Source organism: Pollachius pollachius (assembly GCF_949987615.1).
Source record: "Pollachius pollachius genome assembly, chromosome: 8".
Classification (NCBI taxonomy): domain Eukaryota; kingdom Metazoa; phylum Chordata; class Actinopteri; order Gadiformes; family Gadidae; genus Pollachius; species Pollachius pollachius.
This window is the reverse complement of record NC_136941.1, coordinates 6,217,013-6,232,874: the sequence shown is the minus strand read 5'-3', so window position 1 is coordinate 6,232,874 and position 15,862 is coordinate 6,217,013. Positions and strand designations below refer to the sequence as shown.

General features: G+C 46.8%; 1 protein-coding gene across 1 annotated transcript in view; it reads left to right on the top strand.

The window, feature by feature from the left end:
- The window catches only part of nphp4 (nephronophthisis 4), a gene marked incomplete at both ends in the record, with an annotated part of 81,323 nt that overhangs the window by 21,610 nt on the left and 43,851 nt on the right, over positions 1–15,862 (top strand). Inside the window, 3 exons of the mRNA XM_079742319.1 lie at positions 2,015–2,214; positions 4,474–4,587; positions 13,860–14,020. Coding sequence (XP_079598445.1) covers positions 2,015–2,214; positions 4,474–4,587; positions 13,860–14,020 — 475 coding nt within the window. The remainder of the gene's footprint in view (positions 1–2,014; positions 2,215–4,473; positions 4,588–13,859; positions 14,021–15,862) is intronic.

Genomic DNA, 15,862 nt, shown 5'->3' with positions numbered 1-15,862 from the left:
CAATTATATTCTAACGCCTCAGTCAATCTGTGGCACATTTCATATACAGCACGCAACAAAGTTCCTGTAAGCGTTTACATGTTTATAACACCTCCCTCTCCTTATCTGGCACTCTCAAAATAACTACATATTTTAATCTCATTGTTCTGAATTCGCGCTAAACAGCTGGTCCAGTGACACTTTAAAGTTGCGTAAGGAAGGTCAATCTGTAAGGAGAAGCCGGGGCGAGACTCCAAATGGGGCAGGATTGTAGACATTGTAGGCTTGCTATGGCGGAATGCCAGAAGTTTGAAAACGGCTGTAGGGACATCTAGGCGGCCATCTAGAAAAAGCCCATCTAGAAGGCAGGATCAGCTAATGACAAACACTGCATGTGGCATTGGTCTGGCAAGACATCCAAGGGATTGATTTGGGCACACGTTTGAAATGAAGCACAACAAACGGGATAACGTTTTTTAACTACACTGGAGCACCCAGCACCATAGAAAGATCCCATGCCACCATGGCAACCAACTGTATTCTGCAGTCCATTAGGACAGCGATGCACCAGAGCCATTAGGGAGTGCTGATTCAGTGGCCGGTTTAAATAGCCCAGCTCGACCACACCGACCTCCCTGATTGGCTGGTCTTTCATTTCCTATTAGGCCCTGCATATCTATTCTTATATTTCAATACATGTCTCTTTGATGTGTTCCTGCGTGCTTTTCGTATGGATGCGTGTTTACTGATGAAAAACATGAAAAAAAAAAAAGAGAGGGGGGGGGGGGGGGGGGCACAAAGACGGAGGATAGAGAGAACACGGGGGTGTTTGGACATTACCAGTAACAGAGAATACATCTGTCTTACCGCGGCAGGGTCCCTACATGAATAAAGGCTGCTTTAGCGGCAGCAGCAGCCGCTAACAGAAGACCCAGCGAGCGGCACTCGTCGTAATCAGGAGCCCTCGAGGCTCCGGCTCACAGCTCCTGCCTCTCACCCGGACGCCATAATTATCAATCTTGTCTGTTTACAGAATGAATATTAATGCGGCGCTCCCCCTTTTCACGCGGGAGAGTTGTCAGAGCGGGCGTGATTGACTGGACGGGGTCAGGCTTCCGGTCTTATTCGATTCCACTTTGAAATTAGGCCGGCCTCGCACTCGCAGCAGTCTGGGTGTTTTTGTCTCGGTGAATGGCCCGTTCTTCCCGCTTCTTATTAAATGCGGTGTGATTGATTGCGCGTCTGCTCTTTGCTGCGGAATCAGGTGCGGGAAGATGTTGGGGGGGGGGGAGAGAAAAGTGTGCTTGTTTCCATTCGTTATCTTCTCGGTTGGTGGTTAATTTATTCTGTGTGGATGTTAGGATTTGCTTGCTTTCCGGCGGAGATTTGTTTATTTTTGGGGCTACCATCAATGCATGTCAAACACACACACACACACACACAACCACACAAACATAATCACACTCAAACACACACAGACAACCGCACACACACACACAACCTACACGCAACAACACCACACATCCAAACAAAACCACACACAGACACAAAAAAGACACAATCACTCACACAACCACACAAACCATCATTGCATGAAAGACACACACACAACCAGACACAACCACGCAAACACATACACCCACCCACAAACACAACCTACTCACTCAGACAAAACTACACACAAACACAATCCTACACGCGAAGAACCCAGCACACACACAAACACACACACACAAACACACACCATCAATGCATGAGATAGACAGACACACTCTCTCTCACAGTGTCTTGCACTCTTGCTCACAGATACGCTCTCTCTTTCACTCTCTTTCTCTCTCACTCGCTCGTTCACTCACTCACTCACTCACTCACTCACTCACTCACACTCTTGCGCGCAGATACGCTCTCTCATTCTCACTCACTCACTCCCTCCCTCTCTGCCTTAATGTGAAGCTGCAGAAACACCCAGTCCATCCTGACTCCAGGCTCACGTCTCGCCCCCCCCTCCCCGTTTCCCCCCTCCGTCTCTGGGCAGGGTGCTGACTGCGGACGCAGACGCCGACTGGCCTGAGAGCGTCCACTTCACCTTCCAGTTCTACCGCTTCCCCCCAGTCACGTCCCAGCGCCTTACGCTACAGCAGCCAGGGGCCAACCGGGGGGGGGACACGCAGCCGGCCGGCCATCCCTTACCCTGTGTGCTGTACCCCGTCCACCACGACACCGCCGTCAGTCCTGGTAAGGAAGGGCCCAACGCCCCCCGGGGATGATTCATCATCTCTCGCCACCGCCCCCCCTCCCCTCCGCTGACAGGAGGGCCGAAGGCGGGCCGTCGGCCTGGCCAGGTGTTAAATCACCTTGAGTCTCGCCGTGCAGAGTTGTGGCTTTGTGTCCTAGGGGAGGAACTGTGGGACATGCTTGTTGCCAGTGTTAAATGCAGGTTGTTTGGGCTACGTGTCGTTCTTCTGAAGTAGGCGGTATGAGCATTAGCAGCATTGAGTGAAAACGAATTGTAGTTTTTTTAGTAATGGGGTTTTGATGACCAATACTATTACTCTACTAGACCAATGCTATTGATCTAGTATTTTGATGACCAGTACTATTACTCTACTAGACCAATGCTAATGATCTAGTACTTTGATGAGTAAAAATATTATTCTACTAGACCAATACAATGGGTCGGGTACTTTGATGACTAATACCATTACTTTACTAACCAATACTATTGATCTGGTACTTAGATGACCAATACTATCACTCTACTAACCACTAATATGGGTCTGGTACTTTCATGACCAATATTATTACTCTACTAACCAATACCTTTTGGATGCTACTCTTGGTCGTGTTTTGAAAGCACTGAAAGGACGGCTACTTGGGACCAGGCTGTTGACACGGACAAGCAGTTACTACCAAAGAATGTGCCAGCAGGTGCAGAGTAAATCATCAAAGAGTAATAGCGAAGATACTAAGAGATCTGAATAGTTAACACTACTCCCAAGTTATAGCTCCAACGCACTACACAACTTTTAAAAGTCGTCTGACGGCTGTGCTGCACACAGCGCTACACGAGCGTCTGTCTTGTCGCCGGGTGTGTAGAAGTCGACGCAGGTTTCCCACTACATGACTGATCTGCGACAGGGGGTCGCACATTACAAGATGTTTCACACAGAGGAGTCCCCAAACGAGACCTGCCCGGTCTCCAAACTCCTGAGGGCACACTCACGGAACAGGAAACTCGGTTTCTTTTTGTGTGCTTGATTTGCAGCGTGGCAAAGAAAAGGAATAGGATATGAAGGCGAGGACGGTTGTGTAGACGGGACAAAGTTGGTGTGTTCTGCATAAGAGAGTTGGAGGTAAATAAATGATGGCGCGATGAGGGGGAGGTGGCTGTCTGCTCGTTTTGGGGAAGGTGTTCCCTCTCACCCACGTCTTGGTCCCTCGTTGGCTGTGGGTCGACACCGCTGGCGTTGCCGGTCGTGAGGCCTTTCGTGCTACAGGGTTTTGGACTCCCCAGGCCGGTCCGGATATTTAACCTGCCAGGCGTCTCTCAGCGACGGTGTCAGCAAACCCTCTCCGATTACAAAACGACACGACCGTCGTTCACGGGAGAACACCTCTGAGCCAGGGCTTTTGTCTGCGGTTTCCCGAAAACGAGTGTGAACTCAGCATTCGCCTACCCCTTGAATGCTGATCCGATGCCCCCTTGCGCGCACCGTGCTGGCTCTGTGGGTCCCAGACGTTCTGCCTTAGCGCTGGGTCCCCCTCGACACACCTCTCTCTGCCCCATCAGCCCTGCAGGACGCTCAGCCCCGATGAGCGATGATGATGGGTTTGGGTGTAGCGTCTGATGAAATGGAAGCTTGTGATGCAGTGTTATGTCGCGTTGAGGAGCGCCGCATCACACTGATGCACGCACACACACATACACACACACACACACTACTCAAACACAGACACACACACACAACTCAAACACAATCCATCACACACACACAAACCATCATTGCATGACACACACTCATCCTCGTGCACCCACAATCACACACACAACCAGAAGCAAACACACCCACACACGTACACACACACACACACACACATACATAGTCCTCTGCAAGTGTCTCCATTGTAATCTCTTCATCATCTTCTCAACCTTATGAGCCCCTCCACTGCTACCCCATAGCTTCTCAACCCCCCCCCCCCCCCCCCCCCCCCTCTTGTGTATGTTATGTTGTCTGCATTTCATGTGAAGCACTCCCCCCCCGTGTAGCCCGAGTCTCATCAAAAACGTTCCCCCGTCTCTAACAAGCAGACTCTGGCGCCTTCCCCTCAGACACTTTGCCTTACCTGTGCCGAGAGAATTGCCAGAAAGTTTCTTTGTTTGAAACCGCCTCCTGTAATCAAATCAAAATCCCTGTGACGTCTTTAAGAGAAAAGTTTCGGCGTCTCGCGTCAGCTCCTGGCTGTTTGTTCTTTGTTCTTCACCCGGCCCTTTAGTTGGATATGCTTCCCTCTACAAGATCTGCGTGACGGTGGCCTTAAAGCTCAGAGATATTGAAGGCATCAACCCCCCCGCGCTGTGTCTCCACGGGGTTCCTCCAATGTGGAGCTGTCAGATTCTATTGCAGTTCAAAGGAGACGCTGTCCAATCAGACTCCTACGCTTGGCACAGCGCCGTGATTTGTGCACCTATCAAACGTATTGTTAGGCTGCCCCCATCACGATCATTACCCGCCGTCCACGGACTGTAATTAGACCGTGTTCCCCAGAAACATGGTAACACACTCAAGAGCGACGTGGACACAAAATGATTAGATTTTTTTAGTGCTGTCAAGCGATTAAAATATTTAATTGCGATTAATCGCATTAATGTCATAGTTAACTTGCGAATCGCACATTTTTTTCTATTCTAAATATCCCTTGATTTTGTGCTGCTAGCCTTTTAGTGAGATCAGAGAGTGTTGAGAAGGACAGTAAGAAGAGAGACCCGCAGTGGTAGGCCTATCGTAAAACGTCAATAGCCCAGGCTTTTATTTGTTTCAATCACTGAACTTTCTAACAAAACTCTTGTTCAGCAAGGACGGGAAATACTTTTTAACATTTATTATTTAAACCAGTATGTTTATATATTCCTATATATATTCCAACCGTACGTAGGCCTATACACATTACCAGGCTATCGAATAATGCCTACACACACACCACACACACACACACACACACACACACACACACACACACACACACACACACACACACATACACACACACACGGTTGGTGGAGTGGTAATCGGGAGAGTCGGGAGGATTCCCGGTGGGTCGTTAACGTTTCGGGGCTGTCGGGCTGATTACTGCGGGTTAACAATATTGCGTTTATTAAAGTTCCTTGCAGCGCCATCCGGCAGCCTGAGCTGTGTGCCCACAACCTCTCACTCACTCAACAGACGCAACGTCGCAACCAAGTCAATTTTGTTTAGAGGGGAGTAACTGAGCGGCCCCTTCCGAAGTGGTACACCCCTGGAGCCTTGAACTGTGATTGGTCAGAAAGACGTAACAGCATTGAACTCTCATGCAGGCTCAAACAGAGTGACACACAAACACACGCACACACTTTTAAGGAGTTTTTCTCCCGCTCCGGATCCTTGCTTGTCCCAATAAGGTTGTGCGGCGTGCTTGTTGTTTTGTTTCCGGTGTAACTAGATCCGGTATGGTGTTGTAGTTTTTCTAACGTGACTAGTTTTTGCTAGACAGCAGGTGAAAAAACGACAACGTTTGCCAAGCCAAAAAAGCGTTGATCGCGCAATAAAAAAATGAACGCCGTTAAAATTGGTTTGCGTTAACGCCGTTAATAACGCGCTCAACTGTCAGCACTAGTTTTTTTATTTTGTAGAAACATTTATCCAAAGCGAATTGCAGTGATTAGGAGGCAGGCAGGGGCAGGGCCTCTTACTCAACGCACACACACGTACAAACACACACGCACACTTACACACATACCACAGTGAATGTCTGAGCTCAGGGTACCCCAGCTCCACATTGTGTGTTGCTGTCTCACACACACAAACACACAAACAAACACTCACACAGACACACACACACGATGATTCTCCCGCTCACCCCTCTCAGTGTGCTGCTGTCACACACACGCACACTCACAGAGACAAAAGACACGAAAAAATACAATCACCGCAATGCATATCTCCATGCGTCCCCAGTCAAAGCGAATCCATGAAAGCCCGCCGTGGGAGGGTATTTGTACAATGATAGCGGTTCACAGTGAGCTGGCCATCACTTGAAGTTCACAAGCCCCCTCAGTGAGAACACACAGCCAGCCTCTGTTCCGAGCCGGGGTGTGCAAAAGCTCTTTATAAGGGGGAATGTGAGGCGCAGTTGACAGCGCGTGTCAGAACACCAGCTGTACGACACTGCCTGACATGCCAATTTGAACAGCGAAGGGCGTCAAAAAGTGTGTGTGTGTGTGTGTGTGTGTGTGTGTGTGTGTGTGTGTGTGTGTGTGTGAGAGAAAGTTTTGAAAACTACAGAGGCTTGCATCACGGTGTAATGAAAAAAGAGGGACCAGAATTAAGGAACGCTCAAGGAAATCCAGAGGCGTGACGCAGCCCCAGATTAGACAATATTGTGGTTCTGGTAATTAGCTGGCCATGTGGCCGCTGTTTCATTTGCTGCGCCACATCTGCACAGAGCTTATTTGAAAACTTTTTCTTGGTTTCCTATTTTTTAAGGGAATGTGCATTCCAAGTGTTGGTCCACCAGCCACCAAACTTAAAAGACTAGCTTGGGATGAAATGAAGAAATGAAATGCCTCTTCTCACTATTTTGTATGTAGACAATTCTATCCAAAGAGATTTTTTTTAATGATCTTTTGGAGATGCATGTCATTAATGAGCATGTTGGGGCTAGGGCCATCTGGGGGAACGGTGGGATCTGAACCCAGAACATTTGAAGGCAAGCACCCTGACAACTACTGACTAGACTATCCTCGACCACATGCATAACAACAGAAAAGGTTGTTTAAGAGGATCTTCTTATCGGTTCTTCACATATAGATCTTGACTTATTACTGCTTCCTATTGTAATAATAATAATTGATCCGTTTTTTATAGCACTTTTCTAAATACTCAAAGACGCTTTACAAATAAGAAATGAATACATACAGACAGTACAGACACTCAAACAAAAGGGAAAAAATAAACAACACCACAACAATAGGCAACACATTAAGAGAGCGGGAGAGAGTGGAAAATGGCGGAGGATGATTTGTCAAATGTTTTAGGTGGTCCTGAAGAGATTGGTTTTAAGTTGACTTTTGAATGAACAGAGTGTATCAGAGTTTCGGATGGCCAGAGGGAGGGAGTTCAGTAGTAGAGCTCTTCTTATTGGTCCTTTGTATAGTAGACCCCTCTAATTGATCCTTTGTGTAGTAGATCTCTTCTTATTGGTCCTTTGCATAGAAGATCTCTTCTTATTGGTCCTTTGTATAGTTTATCTCTTCTTATTTGTCCTTTATATAGTATATCTCTTCTTATGGGTCCTTTGTATAGTATATCTCTTCTTATTGGTCCTTTGTATAGTAGATCTCTTCTTTTTATCCTTTGTATAGTAGATCTCTTCATTTTGATCCTTTGTATAGTATATCTCTCCTTATTAGTGATTTATGCAGTGGACCTTCTCTGATACCAAGCTTTGTTCAACATAGCGTACTGCATAAAGTGTCTCATTATCCAAGTATTATCTAATTCTAAGTACAGATTAGGTATGGTGAAAGGGCTCTCTTGACTTTAAGTGCAGGTGGTTACTTGGTGAGTCTGTTCCCCACAGCACTGGGCTGAGTGATGCAAGCAAAGGACAAAGATTCCCTCTACTCTCTGTATGGTAACCCATATGCATATGTGTGTGTGTGTGTGTGTGTGTGTGTGTGTGTGTGTGTGTGTGTGTGTGTGTGTGTGTGCACGTGTCTCTCTGTCTGTCTGTGCATGCGTGCAGGTGTGTATTTGTGTGTGTGCATGCACGTGTGTCTGTGTGTGGGTGTGCATCTGTGTGTGGACATGTGTGTGTGTGTGTGGGTGTGCACGCATGTGTGTGATGCTCAGCCTCCACCAGCCAGGTTGATCTTCCCCAGGTTTCCTGCTGTGCGGGGTCTCTTTCCTGAGTCCTCCGAGCTGCTGTTTAAATCTGCAACACTTTATAGCGTCCGCAGGCTCTCCAAACTTTGCATTTGAAATACGCTTCCTTCCCCCTGCCTTTTGAATTTATTATCACCCGGTGACATACACATTACTTTCACCTCAAATCATTTCTTCTTCCCATTTTGTACATTTTCTTGGTATTTCCGCAGGCGTTTCCTCCATCCGTAAATAAATAAAAAGGGCATTTTTGATATTTTCATTTCTATTAGGGCCCATTGACTTCCCCTTCAGATCAGTTCCAATAGGCTTCTTATTGCTGGGCGTGTACATCTGAGGGTAAGCATTTTGATTGGTTGGTATCGTCGATGCGGGGGATCATCCAAAATGTACGTTGTTAGTGCCCGCGGCCACCAACATACAAACTAAATATGTATACAAACTAAATATGTATAAGGTTTGCGGGGAATATCCATTTCAAATGGGTCGTTACAACCATCCAAAGCGTTAAACGCGGGTTCAATCGAGTTGAGTTGAGGAACAGATTTTAAACGAAAATGCACCTGCAGAAGAGAAACAGAGTTTAGGAACCATTTGGAGAGGGAGCAAAATATGCCGGTAGCGGTGCTGTGGATGTGATCTGTGACAGCTGTCAATCACTTTAGAAATACAATGGCGACAAGTTAGGGACCATCATTTTCCCGTCAAAACTCAGCCATGCGGTTCTGACTAAAAGCAAATATCTGGTTTGGGGTCCGGCGCCGGTGCTTGCTGATACCCTGCCGAGAATCACTTTGCGTCCGCTCGGACTCACTCACTTTACCGCCGGTCGTACAGTTTGGCAAAAGATAACCCAGCCATGTAATGACTGACCAATCAGCGTGTTCCTGCGCCGGTGGGTGACTCTGAGCTGAGGACCTGCCAGAGGTGTTGTTAAGCAGTTCAGCGGTGCAGCCGAACACATCCAACAGGTTCCTCTCGCTCGCATTAACCTGATAAAACCGGCACAGGGCAGAACTCCATCAGCCCCAGCGACCGGTTTGCCGTGTGTGTGTGTGTGTGTGTGTGCGCGCGTGCGCGTGCGTGTGTGTGTGTGTGAGAGGCAGCAACACACTGTTTTATGGAGCAGCACCGCACTGTGGTCCGACTTTTACTGGTGTTTGTCTGTGTGCGCTTGTACACACACACACACACACACAACCACACATACAAAAACACGCACACACAAAGTAAGACTAACAGACTACATGAATACATGTTAAGGCAGACGATAGACGGGGTGAGACAGACGGTTGACTCCAGGCTGCAATGGGGGCATGTGTACCGCTGGGTCCTCTATGGTGTCTCTGTGTTGTGCTTCATGTTGTGTTGCCATGGCACTCCTCCTCCTCCTCCTCCTCCTCCTCCTCCTCCTCCTCCTCCTCCTCCTCCTCCTCAGCGGCAGCACCCCGGGGCTGGAGCTCCCTCGCTGGGCTTCCCCGCCTGCACCACCTGCTGGAGCCAGGCTGGGGATGGGTGGCTCTGCTGGGGCTGCTGCTGCTGCTGCCTCCCTAGCCCGTCTGGAGACACAGCATTATATAACACACACACTGTCTGTGTCTCCCTCTCCCGCTCTCTGTCTTTCACTCTCAGTCTCTCTCTCTCTCTCTCTCTGTCTCTTTCTGAGTCTCTCTCTCTCTCTCTTTCTCTCTCTCTCTCTCTCTCTCTCTCTCTCTCAGTCTCTCTCTGTGTCTCTTTCTCAGTCTCTGTCTCTCTCCCAGTCTCTGTCTATCTGCCTCCCTGTCTCTCTTTCTCCATCTCTTTTTATCTCTTTGCAACTCCTTCCGCGAGACTCTTTCTCTCCCTCCCTCTCTCTCACCCTCTTCCTTGCTCTATCTGTTTCTCTTCTTCTCACACTCTTTCTCTAACCCTTGCATTGTCTCCTTTTCTGTCTCTTTTTCTCCCTGCCTCCCACCCAGCCACTCTATCTCTCTCTCTCTTAATATTAGTCTCTCCCTATTTTTCTCACTCATGCGCTTGCATACAAACACACCCTGTGGGACAGAACTGTCAGTTCCTCCCTTATCATAAGTGCGTCACACACAAACATACAGACACCATACACACACACACACGCACACACCCTCCCTGGCTCTACCTCAGATTCTCTTCCTCTCCCTCTTCTTGCCTCTCTCCCTCTTTCCATCCCTCCCCTCCTCACTCGCTCCCTCTCTCCATCCCTCCCTCCCTCCCATCCTCACTCCCTCACTCTCTCCATATATCTCTCCCAACTTCCCTCCTCAATTCTCTCCCTCCCTCCATCCCTCCCTCCTTTCTTCCCTCCCTCCCCTCCTCACTCCCTCTCCCTCTCTCCCTCCCTCCCACCTCCACCCTGTTCTCTCTCAGCCACCCGCCCACCCTGCTCATAAGCCCAGAGCATGCTGGGAGAATTAATGGGCCAGGCAGGAGGAGTCAGCAGGTGGGTCTGTGCTGAAGGGAGGGAGCGAGAAAGGAGGGGAGTCGACGAGAGACAGTGAAAGCGTTGGCAGAGAAGTGTCTCAAAGGAGAAAACATTTTCCTGCGTGTCACCGGGAAGGGAAAAACAACACTGTTTCCCTACCCCGACGTGTCTTTTTTACTCCTTCTTGTTTTTGTTTTTGTGTAACTTCTCGTCTCCACATCTCCCCGTGTCTCACTCTGTTTAATCACCTTGTCCCCGATGCACTGGCTGCGGCACTGTCTCGGCTTCCTAAATAAGTTGCAATCCCAGAAAATACAAGCAAGTATAGGGAACATCCCAATTTAGATTCCTTAAAGGGAAACCGTCACACTCTCGGGTTTCTACGTTATTTGTGAGTACCGGTTCACACGGCTCTTGCGAAAAGAAAGATCACTGCCTTCAACATTAGCTCATCCACCGACCATCGGTCGGCGAGTTGGCGTTCTCTGCTAGTCCGCACATTTTTTGCGGAAGCAGAGTTGATGTTGATCTCTTATTCGCGACACGCGTAGAAAGCGGTACTCTCTTCTTTTATATAATAGCTTCCCCTTTAAAGCATAGTCAGAGCAGGATCCCCCAGAAGGCCGTTCAGTGCTCGGCTTGTTTTAATGGGAGACTTGAGTTCTTGTTGACACTGTTCAAGTTGACAACAGGGGCTTGAGTCATGTTGTGCGCCGGGAAACATTAGCTGGTTATAGCATGCATTTTGTTTGCTTCTTCGTCCTTCCATTCACCGAGCATCCTTCGTTGTTTATCTTTTGGTTGTGTTATTTTCAAGTGCAGAAAAATATCAGAGCAAATTTTGTTATCTGCCGTTAAAGAAATGTTCACAGGAGATAGCGCCACGTAACCAAATGAAAACGTTGCAGATTTTCTTATCATGGTGCGATATTTATTGTGTCTGTATCGACCAAAGGACTTAATAACATTTAATCAGATTGCATCTCAGAGGAGGGGGCTCACAACAGAGATGATACAGGAAAGATGCATTTCTGAATTGTATTGGTAACACTTTATATTAAAGTTCAGTCAGATGATCGATTCATTGCTCACTCATCCAGCCTATCCATTGGGCCGTACCATCTGTCAGGCCGATCTATCCATCCTACATCTGGGTGGGCATTCGCTTGTGATGTCACTAGAGAGACGATTTTGACATTGCTTGTAACCGCTACTGTCTTGTAAAGGCTGACGGCTAACAGCTGGTGGTAGAGTTGGGGTTCCTTTAACATAGCACTTAGTAATCATCTACCTATATATATTCATGTTTTGTTATTTAGTGGAACATTAATTAAAGGCTCTTAAATAAATGTTCAGTTAATGATGCTGAATGCTTATAAATGAATACCAAGTTAATTATTAATTCATCATTAACTAAAGGCTTATAAATGAATGTTTAGTTAATGATTAATTCATCATGAACTAAGGCTGAATAAATGTTTAGTTCTCCATTGGTCCATCAATATCTAAAGCTTTATAAATGCCTTATGACTGAATGTGACTATGAAGTGTACGTAGGCCTTGTATTTTGGACAGAGGCAGTCAGCTAGGAGGAGACTGCTATATGACTGGAGCGAGAGGGGAGGGCCAGGTATGGGGTGGGGGGGCTTGTGTCTGCTACCTCGGGTCCTTTTCTTCCGAAACACGAGCCACATGTGAGAACGCATCAAGGAGACGCCGCCGGGGAGTGTCTCTCTGTGGGTGTCTCTCTGCGTCTTTCTGTGTGTGTGTGTGTTTGTGTGTCTGAGTGTGTGTGTCTGTGTGTGTCTCTCTGTGTGTCAAAGGGAGAGTTGGCGGTGTACAAAAGAATGATAAAGTTTCACTGTACTTCTGTTTCTGTGTGTGTGTGTGTGTGTGTGTGTGTGTGTGTGTGTGTGAGAGAGAGACACTCCACCAGGCGTATGTGTGAACATGCAGGCTCCCTTCCTTGGCCTCTGTGGTCTCTTTAACACAGCGGGGACGTTGCCGACAGTCCCCATTAGTCCACTTCTAGCTGTCTGACTCCGCACACGCACATACACACACATACACGCGAGACTCACACTCACACACACTCTTCTGGGAACAAAATTCCCTTTGTTGGGACTTTGATGATATGAGAGCCGAGTGGAAGCAACACACACACACACACACACACATACTCACGCACACACACACACGGAAAATGTGTTTGTGCATGTGCATGTACAGTGATAGCGACGGCTGTAGAAGCTATAGACAGACATACACAGACACACACACACACACACACACACACACACACACACACACACACACACACACACACACACAGACACACTTTGGCGCAGAGCTGCCGGATAGGGTCAATTATATTGAACTTGTTCAAGACTGAGTGTGAGTTACGATTGAGTCAGTTCCTGTACAAAGCCCCCATCAGAGGAGCTCCAAGCCTCGCTTTGCATTCTCAAATTGAATCTCGGCTCTGGCTTAACAATGACTTCATTGGAATTTAATTCACCTTGTGTTACGCGTGCTTGCAACAGTGTGTCTCTAGGTGTGCACGTTTAAGTATGCACGTGTGTAGTGTTCGTACGTGAGCGTGTTTGACGTCTGCGTGTTGTCTACAGTTGACACATAAATCACATTTAAAATGGCTATTTTGACTCTTGTTGCGTGTTACATGAACTACAGCTAAGTGCCAGGAAAAGCTTAGATCATCATTTGAATAAATCAATGAATATGAATTCCGCATTTTTGATGAGTTTTACCCTGATACAGTGTTTTTGTTTAAATAGATTCTTTATTTTTTGGAGTTTAATACTATAGGGATTATAGGGATGGTACATCTCAGTAAAGTGCATTCTTAATTCAGCAGTAGTAGTGCATGTCTCAGCAAAGTGCATTCTTAATTCAGCAGTAGTAGTGTACATCCCAGCAAAGTGCATTCTTAATTCAGCAGTAGTAGTGTACATCCCAGCAAAGTGCATTCTTAATTCAGCAGTAGTAGTGTACATCCCAGCAAAGTGCATTCTTAATTCAGCAGTAGTAGTGTACACCCCAGCAAAGTGCATTCTTAATTCAGCAGTAGTAGTGTACATCCCAGCAAAGTGCATTCTAAATTCAACACTTGAAGTGTATTTCCCCAACAAGGTCCAACAGCAGAGCTCTAAACCAAACAGAGCGACCAGCCCGACCAAGATGCCGTCTGTGAGATGTGAATGCATCGTGTCAAGACGACGCTATATCCAGATCAGAATCCATCCGATGTGATCCATATGGTCCTGCCCCCTCCCCTCCAGACTGTCCCGGGCTGCAGATCCAGTTCCGGGTGGACGATGGCTTCCTGAAGGCAGGGGAGCAGCGCTGGTTCCTGGGCTACCTGGCCCAGCAGACCCTGCAGGTGGACGTCTGGGACAGCGCCTCCCTACTGCTGGTGGGGTCCTGCTGTGTCCCGCTAAAGGTGCGCGCTCGGTGGTCAAAGCATGTGGATTTAGTTTTGGTTTCAACCGTTTAGAAGGTGTTTCGTTTTAGAGCACATTCATAAAAACTGGATTGGCAAAAGTTTAAAAGGTGTTCCTTGGGCTGTTTTCCACAACAACAACACAATCAATCCAACACTTAAAAACTTTCAAATCAAACATTGTTAATGAATTAACTTGCATGCAAGTGTTGAAAACATTTTGACCCGGGATTGACTTTAGATCTTTGGTATGCACATATTTAAAGTGATTCTGATTCTGAGAGTGAATTGATTGCAGGATAGAAATGTAAAAGGGAAAGATTCCCACAGGCTATGTTGAGACTGAGACTGAAACGGAGCAACTTTTCTGTTTATGCAGGTGTTATAGGGCATGAAAGGGTAGCAAAGGCTAAGTTGCACCATTTATCTTTGAACAGGGAAATTGTTGACACTACTGTACGAGCAAATGTCACCGCCGAGGTTTATTTTTGGTTTATAAATCAAATTTTTCCCCTGCCACACAAATATTTGACGTCCACCTCTTGAACCTCGACCTTTTAGTCCGAGGTTCAAAGGTCACTCAAGTCCGATGTATTGCCTGTTCAAATGAGAAGAAGGACACAGGTACGCGGTTGTTTGCACTTGTTTTCGGATCAATGTATGAATGCAGCCGTACGTCCCTCCGTGCTACGCCGGCCCACTGCGGTGCTTTGTCTCATTGCCTTGGGGGACTCCACCCCCCACAGCCCAATGGACCTTTGTAATTACTATTGGAAAAAGATTCCTTGTCTCAAATTGATCTCACCGTGCTTCGTCAAAGCTACAGGGGATTTCTCTGGAAAAGGTCAACCGGGGCCTTCTCCTGCCCCTATCCCCAGGCAAACCCGTGTCATTCCTCTCTGAAGTTAAGAGGAATTTAATTAGTGTAATCGGAGAACCGGGCAAATATCACATTTGTCTGAGGGAAATTAATCCATCACTGAGAGATGGGGACAAGTGGCATTTATTTTTCAAATGTAGAGGCCCGGCAGTGGGCCTGCGTTTTACCAGACATTACCAGAATTGATCGCATGGTTTGGTTTTCCATTCAATCTTTAACAATTCTGTTCGCTATTCTTAGCGAACTAAGTTTCCAAGTATAATTTTGTTCCAACTCTGAAGCTGTATTTAATTTGATGCTTTCTAAAAAATTACTCTCACCACAGTGGAGACGACGACCTTTCGATTGGTACTGTTTTCTCATCTATTCTTCATAATTATCTCCTGAATTCATGCATTAAGGGCCCGTGTCCGCATGACGCCTTTTCCTGAGCTCCCTTACCCTTTTTTAAATAGTTTCCACTAAGGAAAGAGTAAGTGGATGATATGCTCTAGAGCAGTGGTTATCAACTGGTGGGTGTTGCGACCTGCAATTTTTTAATAATATTTTTTTTAAAAATAATAATAAACTTTTTTTTTTTTTCTTACGACTTCTTTTTTATTTTCTACTTCTTCTTCTTTTTTTTTATTGCTAGAGTAATGTGCTTTGAAGGCAGGGCTTTTAATATTTGTCTTCATGTAAAAAAGAAAAAGGGCACGATGACCCTATTTTTTAACAATAAATTAGCTTGGTTTAAATTGTATAAAAGTGGGTCGCAACTTAATTACCAGGGGAAACAGTTTGTTAAGGTTAAGCTAGGGTTAGGGCGCTCACTTGGCTGGTTGCCATGGAAACAGTCAACAAAGTATGGATACGCTGCAGGTTTAAAAACAAAAAAAAAGCACAGCACGCAAGCGCTTCTTCCCAGCGCCATGCCAGCGCACACCACTTTCCTACCAGTGTGCCCTCTGGGGTCAGGGATC